This window comes from Bos grunniens, chromosome 18 (genome assembly GCF_055505025.1).
Source record: "Bos grunniens cultivar Pamir isolate PY7600 chromosome 18, Bosgru_T2T1.0, whole genome shotgun sequence".
Lineage (NCBI taxonomy): Eukaryota > Metazoa > Chordata > Mammalia > Artiodactyla > Bovidae > Bos > Bos grunniens.
In genome coordinates, this window is record NC_141182.1 from 16,774,814 (window position 1) to 16,802,190 (window position 27,377).

General features: G+C 44.7%; 1 protein-coding gene across 3 annotated transcripts in view; it reads right to left on the bottom strand.

The window, feature by feature from the left end:
* ABCC11 (ATP binding cassette subfamily C member 11) overlaps positions 1 to 27,377 on the bottom strand; it is an 87,499-nt gene that overhangs the window by 38,216 nt on the left and 21,906 nt on the right. For all 3 annotated transcript variants that reach the window (XM_086349468.1, XM_086349469.1, XM_086349467.1), the window contains exons 5-12: positions 27,045 to 27,192; positions 24,160 to 24,393; positions 17,472 to 17,645; positions 16,330 to 16,477; positions 16,031 to 16,179; positions 10,258 to 10,365; positions 4,948 to 5,208; positions 990 to 1,061 (exon numbers count right to left, since the gene is read on the bottom strand). In XM_086349468.1, the coding sequence (XP_086205594.1) occupies positions 990 to 1,061; positions 4,948 to 5,208; positions 10,258 to 10,365; positions 16,031 to 16,179; positions 16,330 to 16,477; positions 17,472 to 17,645; positions 24,160 to 24,393; positions 27,045 to 27,192 (1,294 nt within the window). The remainder of the gene's footprint in view (positions 1 to 989; positions 1,062 to 4,947; positions 5,209 to 10,257; positions 10,366 to 16,030; positions 16,180 to 16,329; positions 16,478 to 17,471; positions 17,646 to 24,159; positions 24,394 to 27,044; positions 27,193 to 27,377) is intronic.

Consider the following 27,377-nt stretch of genomic DNA (forward strand, 5'->3'; position numbering starts at 1 on the left):
AGCCATCAGACTGATGTATTCAGAGAGAATTGCTATTGACAAGGTGAGCGTTTTCCTAGCAGGTGATGAGTTTGTCCATGTGCTTTAAGGAGGAGGAGCTAAGGAAGGAGGGATACCAGATAGTTCTCCCAACCATGTGGGAAGGAGGACAGTGGACAAAGTGGGGAGGGGGTAGGAGAGAGCCCTAGGACGCAGTGAGGCTGAGGCTGTGTGGAAGGGCTGGAGAGATCCCCCGTGAGAAGGGGGCCATAGACACACAGATGGCTGTTAAGATACAGTCCAGGTTTATGGCTGTTTTTTGTTGTTCACTAGGAGAAGGCAATGGCAACCCACTCCAGTGTTCCTGCCTGGAGAATCCCAGGGACAGAGGAGCCTGGTGGGCTGCCGTCTCTGGGGTTGCACAGAGTCGGACATGACTGAAGTGACTAAGCGACTTAGCAGGAGGTGTGCAATATGACCTCAATGTTTGGGGGGAAAGGGTTGGTCTTGTTGGAAACTGGAGAAGGAGTGGGCTGAGTGATATGCCTGCATAGCTGCAGATGAAGCAGACCTCAAGAATGTCCCCAGGCAATGCGATTAGATGGTTCAGATTTCAAGGGCCTGATGCTGTCTCCATAGGGACACATGTCCCACTCTGAGTTTGTCTTCATGAGATGATTTGTGTTATCATATTAAGCATCGAGATGCCTGTATCACCACCTTGGTAGCCGCTTGATTACAGCAAAGGGCAGGGAAAGCATAGAGAATGAGGATGGATCTCCAGGTGTCCTAAGAAGTGGTTCTCCCATTGGGAGGTGAAATGGAAGCACATTCATAACTCACCTCCCCCATAGCACATGCTCAACTGTTTTGAATTTATAAAAATTCTATTGGTTTGGACCCCTTTCTGGGAAAGAAGTGGTGGCGTGACTTGCTGGGGGACCTGGAACCTGGGGGTTTCTGGCCCTCAGTGGGGGCGGGGGTGCATGCATGGGCCAGAATACACTCACCTGCCCCAGGATGGCTGATAGCAGGCTGCTCTTGCCACTCCCTGTGTTGCCACAGACCCCTAGCATGGTACCCTGCAAAGCCAAGGAGAACAGACAGGCGTTGGGACAGGTGACTTGCCCAGGACAGGTCTATTGTCTGTTATGCAAAATGACAAACAGAAAACAGCTACACGCACCCCAAGGCCCCTCAGACAAAGCTCAAGAGGAGCTGAGAGGCCAGTCTGTACAGGTGGGATGCGGCAACCTCAGAGGAAGGAAATTGCATGAGGCTGGCAGAAAGGAATTATGCACAGATGGCCCGTCAGGCACAAAACCCAAATTCCGGATCTACATCTATTCTACTCTATGATCCTGGGCAAGTCACTTAAGACTCTCTATGCCTCGGTTTCCTCATCTGTAAAATGGGGATAATGAAGCCAGTTCAGCATATACTCCTTCATTCATTCATTCATTCATCCATCGAATAGTCATGTGCATTTCTTCTGTGCACCAAGAACTCTCATTAAGTTTACAACTAGTGGGGAGAGAAAAACCATGAAATAAATAACAAAACAAAGAAAACAGATGGTGGTAAGTGGTATAAATTAAATAAATTTGCTACCATGACAGACAGTTGGAGGTTAAAGCAGTGTTAGATGGGCTGGCCAGGGAAGGCTTCATAAGAGTATGTGTCATTGCAGCGGATACCTGAATGACAAGAAGGAGTGAGAGAGAAGACCTGAAGGTTTCACACCATGGGAACAAGAGGAGCAGAGGTCCTGAGATAGGAACAAGGTGACAGACAAAGAGCAGTTAGAGGGCTGGTGTGGAGGGAATGAATGAGAGACGAGGTTGGAGACGTGGGCAGGTGCTCAGGGAAACCTAGACTCTACCCTAAGTGCAGTGGAGAGTCACCGAATGACTTAACCAGAAGACTGACTTGAATTGGTTTGTTTTCGAAGGCTCCCTCTGTCCACCACGTGGGATGGACTGTAAGAGGGCAAAAGTGGAAGCAGAGAGGCTACTAAGGAGGCTCTTAGACAGGGATCAAGACCATCGCCATGGAAAAGAAATGCAAAAAAGCAAGATGGCTGTCTGGAGAGGCCTTACAAATAGCTGTGAAAAGAAGAGAAGCGAAAAGCAAAGGAGAAAAGGAAAGATACAAACATCTGAATGCAGAGTTCCAAAGAATAGCAAGAAGAGATAAGAAAGCCTTCTTCAGCGATCAATGCAAAGAAATGGAGGAAAACAACAGAATGGGAAAAACTAGGGATCTCTTCAAGAAAATCAGAGATACCAAAGGAACATTTCATGTAAAGATGGGCTCGATAAAGGACAGAAATGGTATGGACCTAACAGAAGCAGAAGATATTAAGAAGAAATGGCAAGAATACACAGAAGAACTGTACAAAAAAGATCTTCACGACCCAGATAATCACGATGGTGTGATCACTGACCTAGAGCCAGACATCCTGGAATGTGAAGTCAAGTGGGCCTTAGAAAGCATCACTACGAACAAAGCTAGTGGAGGTGATGGAATTCCAGTTGAGCTATTCCAAATCCTGAAAGATGATGCTGTGAAAGTGCTGCACTCAATATGCCAGTAAGTTTGGAAAACTCAGCAGTGGCCACAAGACTGGAAAAGGTCAGTTTTCATTCCAATCCCAAAGAAAGGCAATGCCAAAGAATGCTCAAACTACTGCACAATTGTACTCATCTCACATGCTAGTAAAGTAATGCTCAAAATTCTCCAAGCCAGGCTTCAGCAATATGTGAACAGTGAACTTCCTGATGTTCAAGCTGGTTTTAGACAAGGCAGAGGAACCAGAGATCAAATTGCCAACATCTGCTGGATCATGGAAAAAGCAAGAGAGTTCCAGAAAAGCATCTATTTCTGCTTTATTGACTATGAAAAAGCCTTTGACTGTGTGGATCACAATAAACTGTGGAAAATTCTTCAAGAGATGGGAATACCAGACCACCTGACCTGCCTCTTGAGAAACCTGTATGCAGGTCAGGAAGCAACAGTTAGACCTGGACATGGAACAACAGACTGGTTCCAAATAGGAAAAGGAGTTCATCAAGGCTATATATTGTCACCCTGTTTATTTAACTTATATGCAGAGTACATCATGAGAAACGCGGGACTGGAAGAAACACAAGCTGGAATCAAGATTACCGGGAGAAATATCAATAACCTCAGATATGCAGATGACACCACCCTTATGGCAGCAAGTGAAGAGGAACTAAAATGCCTCTTGATGAAAGTGAAAGTGGAGAGTGAAAAAGTTGGCTTAAAGCTCAACATTCAGGAAACAAAGATCATGGCATCCGGTCCCATCACTTCATGGGAAATAGATGGGGAAACAGTGGAAACAGTGTCAGACTTTATTTTTCTGGGCTCCAAAATCACTACAGATGGTGACTGCAGCCATGAAATTAAAAGATGCTTACTCTTTGGAAGGAAAGTAATGACCAATCTAAATAGCATATTGAAAAGCAGAGACATTACTTTGCCAACAAAGGTTTGTCTAGTCAAGACTATGGTTTTTCCAGTGGTCATGTATGGATGTGAGAGTTGGACTGTGAAGAAGGCTGAGCGCCGAAGCATTGATGCTTTTGAACTGTGGTGTTGGAGAAGACTCTTGAGAGTCCCTTGGACTGCAAGGAGATCCAACCAGTCCATTCTGAAGGAGATCAGCCCTGGGATTTCTTTGGAAGGAATGATGCTGAAGCTGAAACTCCAGTACTTTGGCCACGTCATGCGAAGAGTTGACTCATTGGAAAAGACTCTGATGCTGGGAGGGACTGGGGGCAAGAGGAGAAGGGGACGACAGAGGATGAGATGGCTGGATGGCATCACTGACTCGATGGACGTGTGTCTGAGTGAACTCCGGGAGTTGGTGATGGACAGGGAGGCCTGGCGTGCTGCAACTCATGGGGTCGCAAAGAGTCAGACACGACTGAGCGACTGGTTTGATAGAGGAGCTGGGCATGGCATGCTGGTGATTGAGGCTAAGGCAGTGGAGGAGGCTGTGGTGAGATGAGGCTGGTCCAGGAGAGATGCTTTTGTAGAGCTGCCAGGCCTCACTGATGGAGACTGGATGGATGGGAGGAAAGGAAAGGCAAGTTTGACTTCTAGGACCTTAACCCCTGGAAAGATGGTGATGCCACCTCCAGAGATGGAGAAGACCTGGGGAATGGATCAGAGAGGGTGAAAACCAAGTTCTTTTTTGGTCTTGTTTGTTTGAAATATCTGGTAGGCATTGAACAGGAGGTAATAAACAGAGAGTTAAGTCTGGAACTCAGAGGAAACTTCAAGGCTAGAGATAATAACACCGTAGAGCTGGATGCCAGAGCCATGGGACTGCAGGTGACCATCAAGGGGGGAAATATAGATATATCACTAATATTAGATATTAATATTTATTATTACTAGATGTCAATATTGATTACTATTAGATATTTGTATCTATTTTAGATATATCTATCACTAGATATAGATCAATGTCTATATTCTATATCTATATGATTATTAGACAGAGCAGAGGAGCCAACTGTTGCAAATATTAGTCAGAGAAGAAGCCAAATGATGTCAGTTCACAGAATAACCAAACTGAAAGATACAGCACAGTGCTTGGCACACACTAGGAACTCAATAAACATTAGTTTAGCCTTCTCCCTTTATCCTTGGTCCCTGCAAAGACCAGCGAACATACAGCTTGCTATTCTAGGTCATGCTATTACAAAACAGTTTAGATGATTAACTGATTTACACTTAAGTATGAAAGACTTCCTATTTGCCCTCCATGGAAATTTTCTCTCTCTTTGTCTTTCTATGGAAATTTTCTATTTTAGAGGGAGATCTTGGAGAGGGCAGTTTTTAGCCAAGGAAGTGGTGGTGCGTGAGGCCAATCTCCCAGTCTTCGGCCCTGAAAGTCTGGCCACCAGCCCGCCTGCACAGACCACACGAGGCTACCTTTGACAGCACCAGGTTTATCTTGCGCAACTCTGGGCCCCGGGTGTCCCCTTGATCCTCGGGCTCAAGGCCGCTCAGAGGTGGCTGAGCTCTAGTCATCCCCTCGGGAGTGTATCTGTTCTTCTCCAGCTCCAAGGCCCCATTGACGATCCCAGGGCAAGTCTTTCTCCATGACAATGTGGCCTCCTCTAAAACCACTGGTTTTCTGGGGTCTTCCAATTCCTTAACATATATGACAGGGCTCTCTTGGAGGAAAAATTTCTGTACAGAAAAAAAAAAGGAAAGGAAGCGGGGAGGAATTTAGTTCTTTAGTCCAGTAGGAACACATACCCGTTTTACTGGCTTGCCAACTGGTCTGATTTATGAACTTTTAATAAACTGAGAAGTCTGAAGAACCACCATCAATTGGAAGAGGCTAGTTTTTGCTAGTGAAAATTCCACATCAGGGTTTTCCAAATCTCAGACTACTGGGCCGTTCTTTCACATTTGTATCCTTCCTGTACTGAGTTCTTTTCCATCTTAATTTACATTAACTAGTGACATAACCTGGTGGGCTGCAGTCCATGGGGTCACTGAGAGTCAGGCACGACTGAGCGACTTCACTTTCACTTTTCACTTTCATGCATTGGAGAAGGAAATGGCAACCCACTCCAGTGTTCTTTCGTGGAGAATCCCAGGGACGGGGGAGCCTGGTGGGCTGCCGTCTATGGGGTCGCACAGAGTCGGACACGACTGAAGCAGGAGCACAGAGTTGGACACGACTTAGCAGCAGCAGCAGCAGTGACATAACCTACATTAGCCTTGTCTTAAGTGGTAAGAGCTGTTGAAACATAATACTGATGTGTGGTTTTTCTCATTAACTTTCATTTCTAAGTATTAAAAGTAAAAAGGTCTGTCCAGGCACAACTCTGTGCAAAATGCTGTTTGGGTCATATATTTCAAAATGTATTGGCAGGTCACTTTTCTCCACACCTCCATCTCACTGTCTGCAAGGAATAAGAGTTGAACTGCAAGAATTCTAGCACCAAAAAAAGGTGGGTGGGAAGTATGACCTCACTGATCAAATTGCATTTGCATTTCTCCACCAGGACATGCTCAGAAAGAGATCTAGAAAGACACTTGCGGACATTTTGGACAATTGATTTTGTCTCTCTATAGTAAATACTGAGAAATCTTTATTCTCTGTATCTTTTTGCCTTGTCTGAACCTTTGCAAAGAGTATATAGCCTTTCACAAAAACACAACAAAAAGCTATTTTCAGAGGAATAAAAGAAATAATGCCACATGTAGCAATATGGATGGACCCAGAGATTATCATACTAAGTGAAGTAAATCCAGAATCTAAAAAAAAAAGGTACAAATGAATTTTATCTACAAAACAGAAACAGACTACAGACTTGGAAAACAAATGTATCATCACCAAAGAAGAAAGGTAGAGGCAGGGATAAATTAGGAGTTTGGAATTAACAGATACATACTACTCTATTTAAAATAGATAACCAACAAGGACCCATTGTATAGCACAGGGAACTCTACTCAGTATTCTGTAATGACCTATACAGGAAAATAATTTGAAAAAGAATGTGTATATATATGTGTGTGTATGTGTGTGTGTGTGTGTGTATAGAGATATATAAATGTGTATATATATATATATATATAAATCACTTTGCTGTATCCATGAAACCAATACAACATTGTAAATCAACTATATTCTAACATAAAATAAAATTTAGAAAAAGAGAGGTAGTTTGTTTATTTTTAAAAATTGAACCTCAGGTACATTGACATGAATTAACTATAATATTTGGGTCAAGGCATATAGTCATCAGCAGGAACTGCATGGCCCACTTTATTTCATTTAGCTAGTTGGGCATTTACTTGTTTAGCAATTTTTTAATAATATACTGAATATCTGTGAGCCCACCAGCAGACCCAGGAACCATGACTTTTATCGATCAATGGGGTCCTTCCCCAGCTCATCCTCCTGCTTGGTGGGACAAAGCAACCCCCTCATTCCAAGCCCTCCCCTTGGGCAACCACTGTCCCCAGATTTGTGGTTTTCATTCCCTTGCTTTAAAAAAAAAAAAAAAAGAACAAAAACAGCACACTGCCTTAATGTGTCAGCGCAGCAAGCACACATCTGGACATGAATTGACACCAACAAACTGGGTTATGGGGTGACCCCCAAATGCTCTAAGCAAATTCTCAGTCTGTAGCTTTAGTGATGCCATTCAGTGACTTTTCACTCATTTTTTTTTTTAATAACCAGTGCAGAGGAAAAGGTGGTCTTGAGTGCGGCCCACCGCGGGGCCTTGCCCAGAGCCCAGCATGCAGCCTCGGCAGCACCCAGCAGCCACCTTGCCTCCTACCTGTGACCACCTGCACAGAGGCAGCCTTCCTGAGGGCCTGCAGCTTTCTTCTCCCTGCCCCATCCCCAAGGTGACTCCTTAGTACAGCCCTGAGGGGAACAGAGGAGAAAGAATCTGGCCTCAGAGATCTCTCCTCCCGCTTCCAGCCTGAGGATCTCAAAGACAAATGCCTATGCATCAGACAGAAAATGCAGGTGACTGAAAAGAGGTCTTGAAGTGAAGGGACTTGGAGGGTTAGTACCTGTCCAGCGTAACAGCTGCAGCCCTTTGAGGCCTTGAGGAAGTGCAGTCCAGTGTCTGATATCTTAGCTCTCTTGCTGGTGTTTAGTAGTTAAGTCCTGTCTAATTCTTTGAGACCCCATGGACTGCAGCATGCCAGGCTTCCCTGTCTTTCACTATCTCCTGGAGTTTGCTCAAATTCATGTTCACTGAGTCAGTGATGCCATCCAACCATCTCATCCCAGTTGCTCCCTTCTCCTGCCCTCAGTCTTTCCCAGCATCAGTCTTTTCCAATGAGCTGGCTCTTTACATCTTCGTACTGGAGCTTCAGCTTCAGCATCAGTCCTTCTAACGAATATTCAGGGTTGATTTCCTGTAGGATTCACTGGTTTGATCTCCTTGTAGTCCACAGGATTCTTAAGAGTCTTCTCCAGCACCACAATTTGAAAGCATCAATTCTTCGGTGCTCAGCCTTCTTTGTGTCCAACTCTCACATTTGTACATGGCTACTGGAAAAACCGTGGCTTTGCCCTGACCCTCCCCTTCCAGCCTCCTCCTCTCTTCCTGCATCCATCCCACTCCCTTCCCTGCCCTGTAGCTGTCTCCCTGGTCAGCATCCCTACCCACCTTTCTGAGCCCAGGCTGTAGCCTCCTCCTCCCCTGCAGGAAGGGGAGGGCAGGAGAACTCCTCCAGTGGGGAGGAGGAGGCAGAAGGGGCCCCAACAGCTGAAGCTGAGAAGTTAGGGAGCTCCTGCGGCTGTTGATAAGTCAAGAACTGGTGTTACTCAGACAAGACAAGTTAATTCCAGCCTCAGGGCTTTTGTACTTTCTGTCCTCTCTGCTTTGTCATTATCACTCAACTCAAACCTCTCCTTGGAAGAGATACGTCCCTGACCACTGTGGCCCCAGCCCTCCCCAGCACGCACTCCAGAATATCACTCTGCTTTATTGGTACCACAGCCCTTCACATGAGCTAATGTTATCTTCTCTGATAGTTAATTCACTTGTACATCACCTGTTTCCAATACCAGATTACGTTATAGAAAAGAACTGACTCCATATTGGATCTGCTTCTTTTACTTTAACCTTTGCTTCCCACTGCTTTTATCCACTAAAAGGATACTGCTCCTACATAATGGCCTGCCTCAGAGAACCCTGCCCTTCTCTGCTTGAAAGTTAAACCAGAATGCCTTTGTTCAGTACCGTGTCCACTTGTGGATGGCTACAGGAAGGAAGAAATTAACACATCTCCTCCCCAAGGATGGCCATGCCAGGAGACATTTGTAAAACCAATGGTCTTTTTTACTTCCTCACTTCCCCCCATCTCTGTTCTATAAAAGAACCTGGCATCCAGACCCCCATAGGATGGTTATTTTGAGACATTATTCTGACATCTTCTCAGTCTGCCAACTTTCCAAATAAAGTCGTATTCCTTGACTCAACACCTCGTCTCTTGATTAATTGGCCTGTCGTGTGGTGAGCAGAGTGAACCTGGACTTGGTAACAATTACAACCCTCTGAGAGCAGGAACCATACTGGTCATTCTCACTGTGGTGTTCTCCATGCCTGCTGCTGCTGCTAAGTCGCTTCAGTCGTGTCCGACTCTGTGAGACCCCATAGACAGAAGCCCACCAGGCTCCCCCGTCCCTGGGATTCTTCAGGCAAGAACACTGGAGTGGGTTGCCATTTCCTTCTCCAATGCATGAAAGTGAAAAGTCAAAGTGAAGTCGGTCAGTCGTGTCCGACTCTTAGCGACCACATGGACTGCAGCCTACCAGGCTCCTCCGTCCATGGGACTTTTCAGGCAAGAGTACTGGAGTGGGTATTCATTAATTTTTTTTTTTTTAAGCCACATTGTGTAACTTGTAGGATCTAAGTTCCCTGCCAGGGATTGAATCAGAGCAACAGCAGTGAAAATGTAGGCTCTTAACCACTGGACTGCCGGGAAACTTCTTGCTAATTTTTTTTTTTTTTTAATAAGTGTATGAGTGAATGGATGATATAGATTGAGGACTGCACACATTTAAGAGAGATGACTATAAAATGCTTTTAAAAATTGGTTTAGATTAGAGTTTTTCAACTTTGATGCCTATAGGGACAAGACCAGAAATGTAAAGAAGTGAAGTAAACCATTGCTGAGATGATGAATGGAAAGTAAGCCCCAGGCCTGGAGGTGTGCTATGCCATGGTGGAGGCTGCAGCAAACTCCACCTGAATTCCCTGACTAAATGAGGGGTAGCTATCACCTCGGCTAGAGCTGCTGTGGCCACAGAATAATGCGGGCCCACTATTGCCAGATCTTCTGATTATTCAAGAAAATCCAGAAATCTGAGCCTTTAATATACAATTTCCGGTTTTTTAAATGCCAGCAACAGATACAATTTTTAAAAAACCAAAACCATCATGGTAACTCTACCCACACCTGAACAGGGTCTGCAGGTCAAACCACATCTGGCTGAGATGTGGTTTGGATCCATGTCCTAGAATGTCCTTGGGGCCCAGGAACTAGCCTGACTCATCTGTCTTCCCAGCCCCACACCAGCCTGGGCACAGGAGGCCACTGAGTTAGATGGATTAGCAATCCTACTACTAGTTAGTCCCTCTCCATCTAGGCTGGACCTGCCTGGCCTGGGGTCACACTCAGGAGGAACGCCATGGGGCTGAAGGCACATGAGAACAGGGAGTAAAGGATTGCATGGTCAGACCTCTGGCCACTCACCTTGAACCTGTCCGCGGCAGACTTGGAGTTTGTGAGGCCTTTGACTGCGAAGGGTGTTAAGAACACTGACAGCCGCATGGGACCCAAGGTGGCCAAAGTGGTGAAGGCCTGGATGAGGCAGAGAGGAGGCAGTGAGTGTCTCAACACTGTCCTGCTCCCCCACCCCAAGGAAGACCCCATCCAGGAGCTTCAAGCTGCAAAGCCAGACCTGTAGCTTCCAGCAAGCTTCATGTGGTATTTCGGGAAGACTAGGAAAAGTGGAGAAGAGCACTCATCTTAAAGTCACTGAGTGAAGGCCTGGTCGCGTTTATAGCTTAGCACTGGGTAATTCCTTAACTCAGACAGGTCACTCCCACCACAGTTTCCCCATTGGCAAAATGCCCCAAATCCTGACGGTGGTACAGGAATAGTTGGGAAGCACTGAAAAATTACCCAGAGAGCTACCAGTGACATAGCTTTGAACTATTACTGTTGTTAAAAGAGATTAATCTCTAAAATATACGAACAGCTCATGTAGCTCAATAAAAGAAAAAAAATCAAAAAATAGGCAGAAAATCTAAACAGACATTTCTCCAAAGAACACAGACAGATGACCAAAACAAAAAAAACATGAAAAGATGTTCAACACCATTAATTATTAGAGAAATGCAAATCAAAAACTACAATGAGGTATCATCTCTCACTGGTCACAACGCTGCTACTCCTGCTAAGTCGTGTCAGTCGTGTCCGACTCTGTGAGACCCCATAGACGGCAGCCCACCAGGCTCCCCCGTCCCTAGGATTCTCCAGGCAAGAACACTGGAGTGGGTTGCCATTTCCTTCTCCAATGCATGAAAATGAGAAGTCAAAGTGAAGTCGCTCAGCTGTGTCCGACTCTTCGCCACCCCATGGACCGCAGCCTACCAGGCTCCTCCGTCCATGGGATTTTCCAGGCAAGAGTACTGGAGTGGGGTGCCATCTCCTTCTCCGCTGGTCACAACGGCCATAATCAAAAAATCTACAAACAATAAATGCTTGACAGGGTGTGGAGAAGAGGGAACCCTCTTGCAGTGTTGGTTGGAATGAAAATTGATACAGCCACTATGGAGAACAGCATGGAGATTCCTTTAAAAAACTAAGAATAAAACTACCATATGACCCAGCAATCCTACTACTAGGCACATACCCTGAGGAAACCAAAACTGAAAAAGACATATGTACCCCAATGTTCATTGCAGCTTTATTTATAATAGCTAGGACATGGAAGCAACCTAGATGTCCATCAACAGATGAATGGATAAAGAAGCTGTGGTACATATTTACAATGGAATGTTACTTAGCCATAAAAAAGAACACATTTGAGAGTCAGTCCTAATAAGGTGAATGAACCTAGAACCTAGTACACAGAGTGAAGTAAGTCAGAAATAGAAAAGCAATTTTGTATACTAATGCATGTATATGGAATCTAGAAAGATGGTACCGATGAACCTATTTACACAGCAGCAGTGGAGATACATTGAGAACAGACTTACGGACAGATGCAGAGGGAAGAAGGAGACGGTGGGAGGTATGGAGAGAGTAACATGTAAATATACATTACCAAGTGCAAAATAGATAGCCAATGGGAATTTGTTGTACGGCTCAGGGAACTCAAACTGGGGCTCTGTAACAACCTAGAGGGGTGGGATTGGGAGGGATGTTGGAGGGATGTTCAAGTGAGAAGGGACATGGATAAACCTATGGCTGATTCATGTTGATGTTTGGTAGAAACTAATGTAATACTGTAAAGCAATTATCCTTCAATTAAAAATAAATAAATCAAAAAATCTATAAATAATAATGCTAGAGAGGGTGTAGAGAAAAGTGAATCCTCCTATACTGTTGGTGGAAATGTAAATTAGTACAACCATTATGGAGAACAATATGGAGGTTCCTTAAATATATATATATATTTATACAATTCGTGACATTCGTACAGGAGACAGGGATCAAGACCATCCCCATGGAAAAGAAATGCAAAAAAGCAAAATGGCTGTCTGGGAAGGCCTTACAAATAACTGTGAAAAGAAGAGAAGCAAAAAGCAAAGGAGAAAAGGAAAGGTATAAGCATCTGAATGCAGAGTTCCAAAGAACAGCAAAGAGAGATAAGAAAGCCTTCCTCACCGATCAATGCAAAGAAAAATATAGAGGAAAACAACAGAATAGGAAAGACTGGAGATCTCTTCAAGAAAATTAGAGATACCAAGGGAACATTTCATGCAAAGATGGGCTGAATAAAGGACAGAAATGGTATGGACCTAACAGAAGCAGAAGATATTAAGACAAGGTGGCAAGAATACACAAAAGAACTATACAAAAAAGATCTTCACGACCCAGATAATCACAATGGTGTGATCACTCACCTAGAGCCAGACATCCTGGAATGTGAAGTCAAGTGGGCCTTAGAAAGCATCACTACGAACAAAGCTAATGGAGGTGATGGAATTCCAGTGGAGCTATTTCAAATCCTGAAAGATGATGCTGTGAAAGTGCTGCACTCAATATGCCAGCAAATTTGGAACACTCAGCAGTGACCACAGGACTGGAAAAGGTCAGTTTTCATTCCAATCCCAAAGAAAGGCAATGCCAAAGAATGCTCAAACTACCGCACAATTGCGCTCATGGCAACCCAGTCCAGTGTTCTTTCCTGGAGAATCCCAGGGACAGGGGAGTCTGGTGGGCTGCCGTCTATGGGGTCACACAGAGTCGGACACGACTGAAGTGACTTAGCAGGAGCAGCAGCACACGATAGTAAAGTAATGCTCAAAATTCTCCAAGCCAGGCTTCAGTAATACATGAAGCGTGAACTTACAGATGTTCAAGCTGGTTTTAGAAAAGGCAGAGGAACCAGAGATCAAATTGCCAACATCCGCTGGATCATGGAAAAAGCAAGAGAGTTCCAGAAAAGCATCTATTTCTGCTTTATTGACTATGCCAAAGCCTTTGACTGTGTGGATCACAATAAACTGTGGAAAATTCTTCAAGAGATGGGAATACCAGACCACCTGACCTGCCTCTTGAGAAACCTGTATGCAGGTCAGGAAGCAACAGTTAGGACTGGACATGGAACAACAGACTGGTTCCAAATAGGAAAAGGAGTTCATCAAGGCTATATATTGTCACCCTGTTTATTTAACTTATATGCAGAGTACATCATGAGAAATGCTGGACTGGAAGAAACACAAGCTGGAATCAAGATTACTGGGAGAAATATCAATAACCTCAGATATGCAGATGACACCACTCTTATGGCAGCAAGTGAAGAGGAACTAAAAAGCTTCTTGATGAAAGTGAAAGTGGAGAGTGAAAAAGTTGGCTTAAAGCTCAACATTCAGGAAACAAAGATCATGGCATCCAGTCCCATCACTTCATGGGAAATAGATGGGGAAACAGTGGAAACAGTGTCAGACTTTTTTTTCTGGGCTCCAAAATCACTGCAGATGGTGACTGCAGCCATGAAATTAAAAGATGCTTACTCCTTGGAAGGAAAGTTATGACCAACCTAGATAGCATATTCAAAAGCAGAGACATTACTTTGTCCACAAAGGTCTGTCTAGTCAAGGCTATGGTTTTTCCAGTGGTCATGTATGGATGTGAGAGTTGGACTATGAAGAAAGCTGAGCGCTGAAGAATTGATGCTTTTGAACTGTGGTGTTGGAGGACTCTTGAGAGTCCCTTGGACTGCAAGGAGATCCAACCAGTCCATTCTAAAGCAGATCAGTCCTGGGCATTCTTTAGAAGGACTGATGCTAAAGCTGAAACTCCAATAGTTTGGCCACCTCATATGAAGAGTTGACTCATTGGAAAAGACTCTGATGCTGGGAGGGATTGGGGGCAGGGGGAGAAGGGGACGACAGAGGATGAGATGGCTGGATGACATCACCAACTCGATGGATGTGAGTTTTGGTGAACTCCAGGAGTTGGTGATGGACAGGGATGCCTGGCGTGCTGTGATTCATGGGATCACAAAGAGTCGGACAGGACTGAGCGACTGAACTGAAAAGTACCATATTACCCAGCAATTCTACTCCTGGGCATATATTCAGAGAAAACCATAATTTGAAAAGATATGTACACCACAATGTTCGTGGAAGCACTATTCACAACAGCCAAGACATCGAAGCAACCTAAATGTCCAATGACAGATGAATAAAGAAGATGTGGTACATACATTCAATGGCATATGACTCATCCATAAAACAGAATGAAATAAGGCCATTAGTAGCAACATGGATGAATCTAGAGATTATCATACTAAGAGAATTAAGTCAGAGAAAGACAAAGAGCATATGATATCATTTATATGTGGAATCTAATTTACAATGATACAGATGTACTTATTCACAAAACAGAAACAGACTCACTGATCTCAAAATTAAACTTACGGTTTTCAAAGGGGAAACGTGGGGGGAAGAGATAAACTAGGAAATTGAGATTAATATGTACAGACTACTATATATAAAATAGATAACTAACAAGGATCGACTATATAGCACAGGGAACTCTATTCAATATTCTGTAATGAGCTATATAGGAAAAAAAATCTGAAAAAAAATTGATATATCTGATTCACTTTGCTAACATAACATTATAAATGAGCTACAATCCAATAAAAATTTAGAAAAAAAAGAAAAAATCTCCCTAAGCATCAGGCTTAATCCATGCCTCACCTTACCCTGTCAGGAGAACTTTCCTGACTGTAGCAAACCACCCTTGGTTTTCAGGATCCCAGAGAATGACCTCCTGGAGGTACCTTGGGAACCTTCCATTCAATTTATGCAGTTCATGCCCCGTCTCTACCCTCTTCTTGGTCCAAATTAACCTCCACTCCAACCGAGCTTTAGTCTAACCTTTAGTCTAAACTTGTGTGGTGTAAGTGCAGTGTGACCTTAAAGTTCCACTGAGCGTTCTCCTTACACAGTCTTCCTACCACCCAATGACTCGCTGGGGTGTTCCTTGGTGTGTGCCGGGCTAGCAGAGGTGACTGCCGTCTGGAGCAGCAACAAGCCCTTGGCTGCAGACTGTCAAATGCTACCTCTCTCGTTTCAGGTGCAGGCTCCTGGGCTTTCCGGATGGATTCTAACCTCTCTAACAGCTGCTTTGTTGTTGTTGTTGTTTAGTCACTAAGTCTTGTCCAACTCTTTGCAACCCCATGGACTGTAGCCCGCCAGGTTCCTGTGTCTATGGGATTCTCCAGGCAAGAATATTGGAGTGGGTTACCATTTCCTTCTCCAGGGGATCCTCCCAACCCAGGGGTCAAACCCACGGATTCTTTACCACTGAGCACCTGGAAAGCCTCTATTGTCAATTAATCAACTTCCTAACCTTGAAAGGCAGCTGCTGCTCCCCAAGGCCAGGGTCAGATCACAAAAGAAAAGACAGAAGAAGCCAGACCTTTGCATTTAAAATGCATTTCCAGGGCCCTATCTTGAGATCAGAGGAGCTCTCCACTTCAGGATTTTCAACCTCAGCATTGTCTGGGTTTTAATTACACATTTCACCTCCACTGCCCTCCAGATGATAGTCATTCCCCACCCCGCTCCTGCCCCCACAGCTGCTATGCAGGGGATATCAGCTCCACATATGGACTGAAATGGAAGAAAGCTCAAGACGCTAACAGCCTGGAAAATCAAGATTCATTTGTATTATTCATTTACAAAACCTCTAGATCTTTCAGGGGGCATGAACTGGAAAAGGACACATGAGAAAACTCCCTATCAATATGAGGGAGGAAATGAAGTACCCCAGCACTTACTACTGAAATTGTGAGTTTCAACCGTAAGCCTACGTGAGTGAGGAACAGCAGTACTGCAGATAAGGAGGGGGCTAGGAACAAGATGACTGTGGTCAGGCTCTGGATAAGCCCACACTTCTCCAAGAGCTTTGTTTCCTTTTTTCTGAGATCTGGAAAATTCAAAATGAAGAAATGAATCACAAGAACATTCTCCCAGGAGCATAGATCAAGCCCCAGAAGATGAAAGAATCCCCAGAAGGTGAAAGGCTCAGTCCACCATGACATCCCAGGCTCAGAGCAGAAAGCCAGATATTCTGTACCTTTAATGACTTTTGTAAATGGCTTCTCCCAGGTGTACATTTTAATCAACTTAATGCTTGTGAGAACTTCACTGGTCATGCGGATGCGCTGGTCACTGACCTCTGATGTATGTTTCTGTGACTCCACAAGCTGTCTGGTCAGGAATGCCTGCAGTGAGGATGCAGCAAGAGCATCTTTTATAAGGGCAGGAAAGTGCAGTCTGGCATTAGTGTGGCAACTGAGAGTACTTCCAAAGTCAGCTCTGCGTGTGGACTGAATCCCTGGGTCTAATCCTGCACTCCCGGTTCCTGGTCCCCGCTGAAGGTTTAGAAGCCTCTCTGGGCCATCATGCCTCAAGACACCTGCCTCACACATCCTTGGGGGGCTTTCTCTTCTGGGTTCCAAGCCAGAACTTGGCCAACTAAACAGAAACATGACTCCTCTGCCTCTGGGAACCCTAAACCCTCTACCAATTACACCACCTTTTAAAAAAATTTTATTGAAGTATAGTTAATTTATAGTGCTGTATTAATTTCTCAGTACAGCAAAATGACTCAGTTATACATACATATATATATATATAAAAATAATTTTCCATTATGGTTTGTCACAGGATATTGAATATGGTTTCCTGTGCTGTGCAGTGGGACCACAATCACCTTTTGATTAGATTACCTGAACTGACAAAGGAAAACACTCCATTTCAATAATTCAGAGCACACAAATCCAAGAGTCACTTCCTGTTTTGCCCATTTTTTTTTTTCAGCTGAATCTTTGGCAGCAAATTTGCTTCCCTTCCCCCATTAAATTGTGCCAATGTTCTATGCTGTCAGCTCTAGTATACCAGCACAGTCCGGGTAAAAGAGAAGGAACCAAAATCTTCCACAGAAGATAGCTACTGAGGAAAGTCCATGAAGCAGATAATCACTCACAGAAACCCACGAGGTGGACCTCACCCATCAGGTTCACTTCTTATTAATATTTATGAGGCCCCAGCATGGTGGTCAGAGAACCATTTGAGGTAGGAATGGACTCTGAATCTCACTTGCAATAGAATGAGCAGTCAACAAGTGTCAGCCTTCCCATTCAGAAGCACCCCCAATTCCAGAGCCCTAAGAGTTCTGGGGAATGTCCAACATCAAACGGGTGGCAAAGACATTACCTGCAGTGGCAAAAACAGAAGATAGCACAGCGTGGCAATGAGCGCTATGGGTCCGAGAACAAGGCAAGAGGTGATGCTGCAGCTTATCAACAGTAAGAAGGTGAGCACGGCCAGGGGCCCATAGTACACTCCCTCGTACAGGCAGTTTACATCGGTGGTGAAGAAGCCAATGGCCTGTGAGACAATAAGCCCATGGACACAGGTGTCACCTCTCCAAGTTCCCAGAAGAGGCTGCATGTGCCTGTGACAGGTGGCTTCGCCATGCCTTCTATGGGCAGGCAAGCTAGAGAGGCAGGGTGGCAGAGCGGAGAGACACACCAGGTTCACAGGTCTCACGTCACTAGCTTTGTGACCCTGAACAAGTTACTTTGCCACTCTGAGCCTCCACCTGTAAAGCTGGAATGATTACATGGTTATTGTAAGAATGTCAATGAGATAAATACCTGCACACACAGACTGCACCCAACGAAAGTTACATTTTTGAACTATTGCTACTACTATTAATTAGCTACTACTATTGCTACTACTACTACTATTGCTACTACTACTAATAGCCAGACTCCACAGAGTTGCTTGTAGTATTTTATTCTATTCCATTCCATTCCATTCATTCTAATAATAATACCTGCATTTTTTGGCAGGAGCTGAGTCTTTTTCTCCTTCTCCTTTCTCTTATTTGCTATAGATTCTTCTGCCCACTCCCTCCCTCCCCAACATGTACTGCCTACTGCATTGTATAAAAGCTGACATTCCAAGTCACAACATATTTAAGGAATCAATTCGTTAATGTCTTGTGGAATTACCAATCTGAATCCTTAAGAAGTGTTTTCTTTTCATTTTAACCCAATCTCCTTCCAGTGCCCAGAATGTGCCCCAGGCTGAGCCTTTAAAAATTTTTAGCGTTGGGTGAGCATAACTTTGTACAGCCAGTTTGGAGGACAAGTTAACAGTGTCTTTCGAAAACTAATAATTATACAAACCTCATGACTGTCACTTTCATTTCTCCATTGAGAAACACTCTGATGTGCTGGTGGAAGCACATATATAAGGATGTTGATTATAGCACTGCCCATGGCAGCAAACCCAGAAACATCCTAAATGTCCATTGGTGGGGGAAGGTTAAAGCACTCACTTAAGAAGTATTAGTTAATATTGGATCCTGGAGCACACTGTCAGTGTTGATGTCTCAGGCTTGTCATTTATGGAGCCACAGATGTGTGACTCAGTCACTCTGAGCCTCTGTTGCCTCATCAGTAAAATGGGAATAATAAAACAACCTACTTTATAGCGTTGATGTGATAACTGAATGAGGTAGCACATACAAAATATTTTCACACATTGAGAAGGCTATATGGCAGTGATAGAAACGGACAAAAGTGATCAAAAGGTAAAAGCTACCAGTTATAACATAAATAAGTCCTTGGGAATGTAAGGTACAGCATGGTGACTATAATTAACAAAACTGTATTGTATACCTGGAAGTTGCTAAGAAAATAAATCTTAAAAATCCTCATCACAAGAAAAGTCTGTAACTCTGTGTAGTGCTGGTTGTTAACTAAACTTACTGTGGCAATCACTTTGCAATATATGCATACATCAAATTATTATGCTGTATGCGTGCATGCGTGCTAAATCACTTCAGTCATGTCCAACCCTTTGCGACCCTGTAGACCACCAGGCTCCTCTGTCCATGGGATTCTCCAGGCAAGAATACTGGAGTGGGTTGCCATGCCCTCTTCCAGGGGATCTTTCTGACCCAGGGATCAAACCCATGTCTCTCACGTGTCCTACACTGGCAGTCGGGTTCTTTACCACTAATGCCACCTGGGAAGGCCCATTATGCTGTGTATTTTGTACTAATACAAAGTTCTACATCAATTATATCACAGTGAAAAATAAAGAAAAGAGAAAGTGCTTTAATTATGAGTAAGCATCACTGAAAAGTAATGAGGAAGAATCTAAATGTGCCAACATGGAAATTAAAGGCATAGCGAGGAGAGAAGAAAAAACTGCAAAATGATGTAAGTGATGTAGTACCACTGATGTAAAAATCTCACCCCAAAATACATATCTTACATTTTCTATTGGTAAAACCAAGTTGCAGAACTATGTAAAATGCAGTATGATTTATGCAAAAACATGCACACAAAATATATTATGTTTTCTATGGGTAATTCACATGTGTACCTAAATGTACTTTTAAAAGTTGGGAGGTGATGTTAGTTCAGGCATAGGAGGAGTGACCAGGTGTAGGGGGTCATCTGTATTAGTTTTTCTATTTCTTTCCTAAGGAGAAAGTATTCAGGTGTGCTTTTTTAAACTTTTTTTTCTATTGCTTTTTTAATTAAAATTTTTACAGTGCTGTGTTAGTTTCTGCCAGAAATGTAAACTGATACAGCCATTATGGAGAACAGTATGGAGATTCCTTTAGAAACTAGGATGGGGCTAAATCTATTATCTGACCCAGCCACCCCACTCCTGGGCATATATCCTGAGAAGAAGACACATGTAACCCCAGTGTTCACAGCAGCACCTTTTACGATAGCCGGGACATGGACACAGCCCAGGTGTCCTTAAAATTAATTTTAATATAAAACTTATGGAAGCAACTCTCTAGAAATCCTCATACGAGCAACTACTTCCATCTTCAGTTCCAAATGGATCATCTTATTTTCTGCTTCTGTGAAGATGTTGGGAAAGTTGGACTTCACATATAGTGGGGCTTAGAACAGACAAACAGAAAAGGCAGCAGCACTGGCCTGAATGCAGAAGATCTCCTTAGCAAGTCAGGTGGCAGCTCGGGTTCAGAGCCTGGAGTCTGCAGCCAGGCTCTGCCACTTACCAATCGTGTGACCTTGTCCAAGTTTCATACCCTTTCCTGGCCTCAGTTTCCTCCTCCATGACAATGGGAACAGTAACAGAAGCTATCACGTAAGAGGTCATCAGAGGACCGAGTGAGCCAACTTAGTGATGGGTTTGGGATAATATCTGGCCAAAGGACGTTCACAGTTAGTGTGATAACTTTGCTGAGAACAGGGAGAAGGGCTGCCATGGCTCCTTGAGCTCCGGTCAAGAGCAGGAGGACAGGGTAGCTTTGATGCTTAAGGCCTACAAGGAATTAATGATACAACTGAACATATGAATCACTGCCCCTCTTCTACGTGCTTTATATGTACTGCTGCTACTGCTAAGTCGCTTCAGTCGTGTCCGACTCTGTGCGACCCCATGGACTGGAGCCTAGCAGGCTCCTCCGTCCATGGGATTTTCCAGGCAAGAGTACTGGAGTGGGGTGCCATTGCCTTCTCCTTTATATGTACTAACTCACGTAATCCTGTAAGACAACACTTCTACAAGGTTGGTCCTATTACTATCCCACAGTTCCAGAGAGGCTGAACAAGTTGCCTAAGGTTAGAGAATGAGTAAAATGGTGAAGAAGAACAGTAATAATGATAACAATACATTATCATGTAAGATAAAAGTCTTACATTTGTTGGTACTTGAGTTAGAAGAAGCATCTGTTTGGGGGCAATGGTTCATTTAGCCGACTGTAGTTTGGAGATTATCCTGTGTAATTCAGATGCCTGGCTTTTTGAGGGATAGAGTTGTGGATCTGAAATAGTTCATGTCTTTGAAGGGAGCTCATCTGAGTGGAGAAACCAGATTTGGGCTTGGTGGGGAGTAGGGTCAGAAAGAGGGGGTCTAGAGATACTATCATGAAGGAGAGACCATCTCAGCCAGGCCTTTGAAGATTGAATGAGATTTTGAAAGGGCGGGGGGAGTGATGTGAGCAAAGCTGCCTGGAGGTGGACATGCCTGGTCTATTTGGGGCTAGAGGTTTAGCCCTGCCTGGCCAGGAGGGTAGAAGTCAACCTAGGACTAGAGAAAGGAACACAGGAAGAGATGAGGCAGGACAGCTGCTGAGGCCAGATCACAAAGGAGTTTGTTTGAGAGGAAAGAGCCAGAGCAGGGATGTCTTTTCCAAAAATTAAATAATCTGTTTCAATATAAAAGTAATCCATGCTCATCAAGGCAATTGGTAAGCAGTAGAAAAATAGAGACAGAGAGGGCAATGGCACCTCACTCCAGTAGTCTTGCCTGGAAAATCCCATGGACGGAGGAGCCAGATGGGCTGCAGTCCATGGGATCGCTAAGAGTCGGGCACGACTGAGCGACTTCACTTTCACTTTTCACTTTCATGCATTGGAGAAGAAAATGGCAACCCAGTCCAGTGTTCTTGCCTGGAGAATCCCAGGGACAGGGGAGCCTGGTGGGCTGCCGTCTATGGGGTCGCACAGAGTTGGACATGACTGAAGTGACTTAGCAGTAGCAGTAGTAGTAATAGTAGAAAAATAGAGAAAGTGAAATTAAACATAGAAAATTCCAATATCCCCCCATGACTCTGGGTCATAGTTGGTCATATATCTTTCGTCAGTCTCTGCCATTGTTTGTGTTATGCTGTAGGGAGCACCAGCTAGGAAATAACCCATCAATAACAATAACCAGGCAGCTGTAAGTATTTCTCCTCTGCAGATAAGAAAATTAACACCCAGAGATTATCTCTTCTTGTTTTTCCTTGAGCTACCAAGTCCTCCCATACCTTCCTCCCCAGGGCATCTGAGGGGATGTGGTTTCTGATGTGCTTCTACTGGGGATTCATGGTTTTTTTGTTTTAATTTTTAGCTGCATGAAGGATCTTAGTTCCCAGACCAGAGATGGAACCCATATCCTCTTACAATGGAAGCATGGAGTCTTAAACACTGGACCACCAGGGAAGTCCCAAGATTTTTGTCTTTTTGGCCACTGCTGTACCCCTTTGGTGGGCTTCCCTCATAGCTCACTTGGTAAAGAACTGGCCTGCAATGCAGGAGACCCCAGTTCGATGCCTGGGTCAAGAAGATCCACTGGAGAAGGGATAGGCTACCCACTCTGGTGTTCTTGGGCTTCCTTTGTGGCTCAGCTGGTAAAGAATCTGCCTGCAATGCAGAAGACCTGGGTTTGATCCCTGGATTGGGAAGATCCCCTAGAGAAAGGAAAGGCTACCCACTCCAGTAGTCTTGCCTGGACTGATCCCCCCAGACGACTTGGGAAGAAAAGTATGGGAGGACTTGGTAGCTCAAGAGATCAAAATGCCAGCATCCACTGGATCATCGAAAAAGCAAGAGAGTTCCAGAAAAACATCTACTTCTGCTGATTGACTACACCAAATCCTATGACTATGTGGATCACAACAAACTGTGGAAAATTCTTAAAGAGATGGGAATACCAGACCACCTTACCTGCCTCCTGAGAAATCTGTATGCAAGTCAAGAAACAACAGTTAGAACTGGACATAGAACAATAGACTGGTTCCAAATTGGGAAAGGAGTACATCAAGGCTGTATATTTTCACCCTGCTTATTTAACTTATATGCAGAGTACATCACGTGAAATGCCGGGCTAAATGAACCACAAGCTGGAATCAAGATTTCTGGGAGATATATCAATAACCTAAGATATGCAGATGACACCACCCTATGGCAGAAAGTGGAGAACTAAAGAGCCTTTTGATGAAAGTGAAAGAGGAGAGTGAAAAAGTTGGCTTAAAACTCCTTCAAAAACAAAGATCATGGCGTCCGGTCCCATCACTTCATGGCAAATAGATGGGGAAACAATGGAAACAGTGAGAGACTTTATTTTCTTGGGCTCCAAACTCACTGCAAATGGTGACTGCAGCCATGAAATTAAAAGACACTTGCTCCTTGGAAGAAAAGCTATGACCAACTTAGCTTATTAAAAAGCAGAGACATTACTTTGCCAACAAAAGTCCGTTTAGTCAAAGCTATGGTCTTCCCAGTAGTCATGTATGGGTGTGAGAGTTGGACCATAAAGAAAGCTAAGTGCCAAAGAACTAATGCTTTTGAACTGTGATGTTGGAGAAGACTCTTGAGAGTCCCTTGGACTGCAAGGAGATCAAATCAGTCCATCCTAAAGGAAATCAGTCCTGAATATTCATTGGAAGGATTGATGCTGAAGCTGAACCTCCAATACTCTGGCCACCTGATGCAAAGAGCTGACTCATTTGAAAAGACCCTGATACTGGGAAAGGTTGAAGGCAGGAGAAGGGAACAACAGAGGATGAGATGGTTGGATGGCATCACTGACTCGATGGACATGAGTTTGAGCAAGCTCCGGGACTTGGTGATGGACAGGGAGGCCTGGCGTGCTGCAGTCCATGGGGTCGCAGAGCCAGACACAACTAAGCAACTGAACTGAACTATACCCCTAGGTGGAGAAGGAAATGGCAAACCACTCCAGTATTCTTGCCTGGAGGATCTCATGAATGGAGGAGCCTAGTGGGCTACAGTCCATGTGGTCACATAGAGTCAGACACGACTGAAGTGACTTAGCACATACCCATAGGGCCTAGAACAGGGCTTGGCCCAAAGCATACCTCAGTAACAATTTATTGAATGGATGGATAAATCCTCTCTAAGGCTTTGAATACAGCTGGAATCTCATTTACTGTTGACCTGCTCCTATGATCCCAGAGGCAATTATTGATGGTTATCAACACTCACCCTGGAAATGATTTCCTTTCTCTTTCTTCTTTGTCTCCAGCCTTTTCTCCATCCCTTGGCCTCCAGGGTAAGGAGGTATGGAGGAGGAGGAGGAGGAAAGTACCCCCTCAATGTGCAACCTCGTCACTTACCTCTCCCACGGTGATGTGTGTTAGAGACTTAAATTGCATCAGCTTCTCAAAGGCAAAGGAGAAGACAGCTGCACGAAACCTGACGCCTGTGCGCTGGTTGATGACCCAGCATGAGCACATACTCAGAGACTTCAGACATTCAGTGAAAAAAAGGGCAAGGCAAAGCCCAACTCCATAGGCAACGTCCCTGGATGGGTTTTTGGCGTATTCCAGGATCTTTGGCATAAGCAATATCTAAAAGGAAACAGGAGTTTGGATCACTCTGACTTCCCAATCCTGCTTTCAGGCAACACCTAACCAAAGTGCACTGGGTGTGAGGTCCTCAGGTCAAGAGAGGGGGCTTACTAGATGATCACAACTGACTCAAGCACAATTCTGCACGCAGAAGATCGCAGTCCAGTTGGAGGACACTTAGGAGTTCAACTGACCCAGATCTGAAGCCCAGCTCCACCACCTCATAGAAGCCCACCACCACCAAGCAGGATCCTCTGGTGCTCCTGGACGCAGAAGCCTATTCTGTGCTCCCTATTTCTCATTTGTAGGGAACAGACTCCAGCCTCCATTACCTTCCCTGCATTCCTAAGGGAAGAGAGGGGATGGGGAGACAAGGATGGAGCAACCAAGAAACAATAGCACAGTCTTGGGCAGGGTCCTGGTTCCTCCTCAAGGGATACACATAACAATATCTTTGAGCTCTTCTGCAGAATTAAAACGCCCAACAAATGGAAGCTGCTAACTACTTGATGAAATACTCTACTCCAGAGAGAAGGTCACAGTTTGATAACCTCGAGAACCACAGAAGCTCATCAGAAAACCTCCTGAGGCCAGATTAAAGGAGTGCAGGCCATACACACACCCTGATCTCATCAGCAAACCTCACCCTTGAACCATTGCTATAAAGTGAAAATGTTAGTCATTCAGTCATGTCTGACTCTTTGTGACTCCACGAACTGTAGCCCACTAAGCTCCTCTGTCCATGGAATTCTCCAGGCAAGAATTCTGGAGTGGGTTGCCATTTTCTACTCAAGGAGATCTACCCAACCCTGGGATCGAACCCGGGTCTCCATCATTGCAGGCAAATTCTTTACTGTCTGAGCCATGAGGATTGGTATAAAACTCCTTACCAAATCCCCCTGAATTGGGACACACAGTTTTGAGGTCATTAGCCCACTGTGTCCCCATTTGCCTGGCAAAGCAATAAAGCTATTCTTTTCTGTGTGAGTGTGTGGCTGCTTAGTCACTCAGTCATGTCCAACTCTTTGTGACCTCATGGGCTGTAGCCCACCAGGTTCCTCTGTCCATAGAATTTTCCAGGCAAGAATATTGGACTAGGTTGCCATTTCCTACTGCAGGGGCTTTTCCCAACTCAGGGACTGAACCCATGTCTCTTGCATCTCCTGCACTGGCAGAGGGACATTTTTTTTTTTACCACTAGCTCCACCTGGGAAGCCCTTCACCAAAATTCTGTCTCTGAGATTTGATTTGGCACCAGAGTACAGAGACCACATTTCAGCATCAGTCCCAATGGGAAATAGATTACACACACATGGAGTAATCCAGGGGTTAATAACCTGACTATTTATAAAGATGTGGGCAGAACTGAGGAAATTTAACAGGAATGGAGAAGCATCTTGGAGCTAGCAACCACAGGGAACTAAATGGGGAGGGGAGGATGAGTTTTCCTGAAGCCTAGAAGGAGAAAGTCATACAAAAAGGGCCCTTCATTTTAGGATCTGGTCACCAACCCTCAGTGACAGGGAGGGAGGAAGTCAGAGTGATATATATCTTGCCCTCACCTTCTCCTTCCCTCCAGCCTCCAGATGGGGTCTCCCACTGGTCAAACTCAACCAGAAGCCAGAGGTAGAGGTACCCCACGGATGTGATCCAGAGAGGTCTCACACTAGGGGCATAGCATAGGGTGGTGCGGACAAGGGTGGAGAGTGGATCTGGAGGGACGAATGGAGAACGTGCTGTCACCCAAGTCACTTCTCTCTGTGGTGTCATCAGCTGTTGCTTCCTCCTGACCTGTAACCCCTCTCCCCCGAGCTGGTAACAACGCCTCTATTTTCTTCTGGGAAGACGGTCGCCTGCTCCAATGCACACAGTCTAGGCTGGATCGTCAATCAAAGCGTTCCACTGCTGACCAAGCAAGTGAGCACGTGACCCCAGCTGGGACAGCCAGGTTCACTGTCTGCAGTTGAGGAACTAACAGGAAATAGCGAGCCCATTCATCCTAACCACGGTACGTGGAGTCTCCTGCATGCCCCGAGCTGTTCAGCCATTTCTCAAAGCAGCTCCCACGTCCTGAGACAGACTGAGTTCTAAATGTTTTCTATACTGAACTTAAGGTCACCCTATGAGCCAGACAATGTCAGGCTCTCCATTTCAAACATGAGAGTTTCCATGAGGACTATGGTTGAGAGCATCATGGGGTTCCATGAGGGAACCAAGGCACAGAAGGGGTAAACAAATTTCCCAAAGTCACCCAGAAATTAAGTAGCATAACCAAGGTTGGGACCTAAGCACTGGCTGCAGAATTCGCACTTCCAGCTACTACTAGCTCCACTGCCCCCAGAAAGCCTTCATTTTCTGAGCAGCAGTTGAGAGACAGACATCCTCAAATCTTTTTGTTTGTTTATTTATGTTTTGGGGTTTTAAAAAATTATTGTTATTTTCTGTGGCCACCCTGCATGGCATATAGGATCTTAGTTCCCCAACCAGGGATCAAACTTGCACACCCACCTCCTCCCCCTAGTTGGAGGTGTGGAGTCCTAACCACTGACCCACCAGGGAAGTCTCAAGACATCTCCAGTTCTTGGCATGGATCTAAACATGCTAATCACCAAGTCCTGAAGTCCGGACACCTCGTCAAGTCTGCTACTTACGGGCCCCAGAACACTTGTGATGGAGAAGCAGCAGCTCATAATTGTATCAAAAATAAGCCTTGTTCTTTGGAATCTCAGCATCACTCGAAGCACTGAAGCTTTGTCGATTCCATGCCTTGAGACCTCTTCTTCCCAAAGAAGACGAAGCCTTGAAAAGAAGAAAATGGAAGCAAATGAAATCTCTTTGGTTGTATCACCCAACTCCCCCAGTTCTTGCTGGTCTAGGAACTTGGTTACAGAAATTGTCAAAGATAACACAAAGAGAGAGAACAATACAGGGCATTTAGATTGCATGCATGCCCCAGCTCCAAGAATTACCAACATTTGACATTT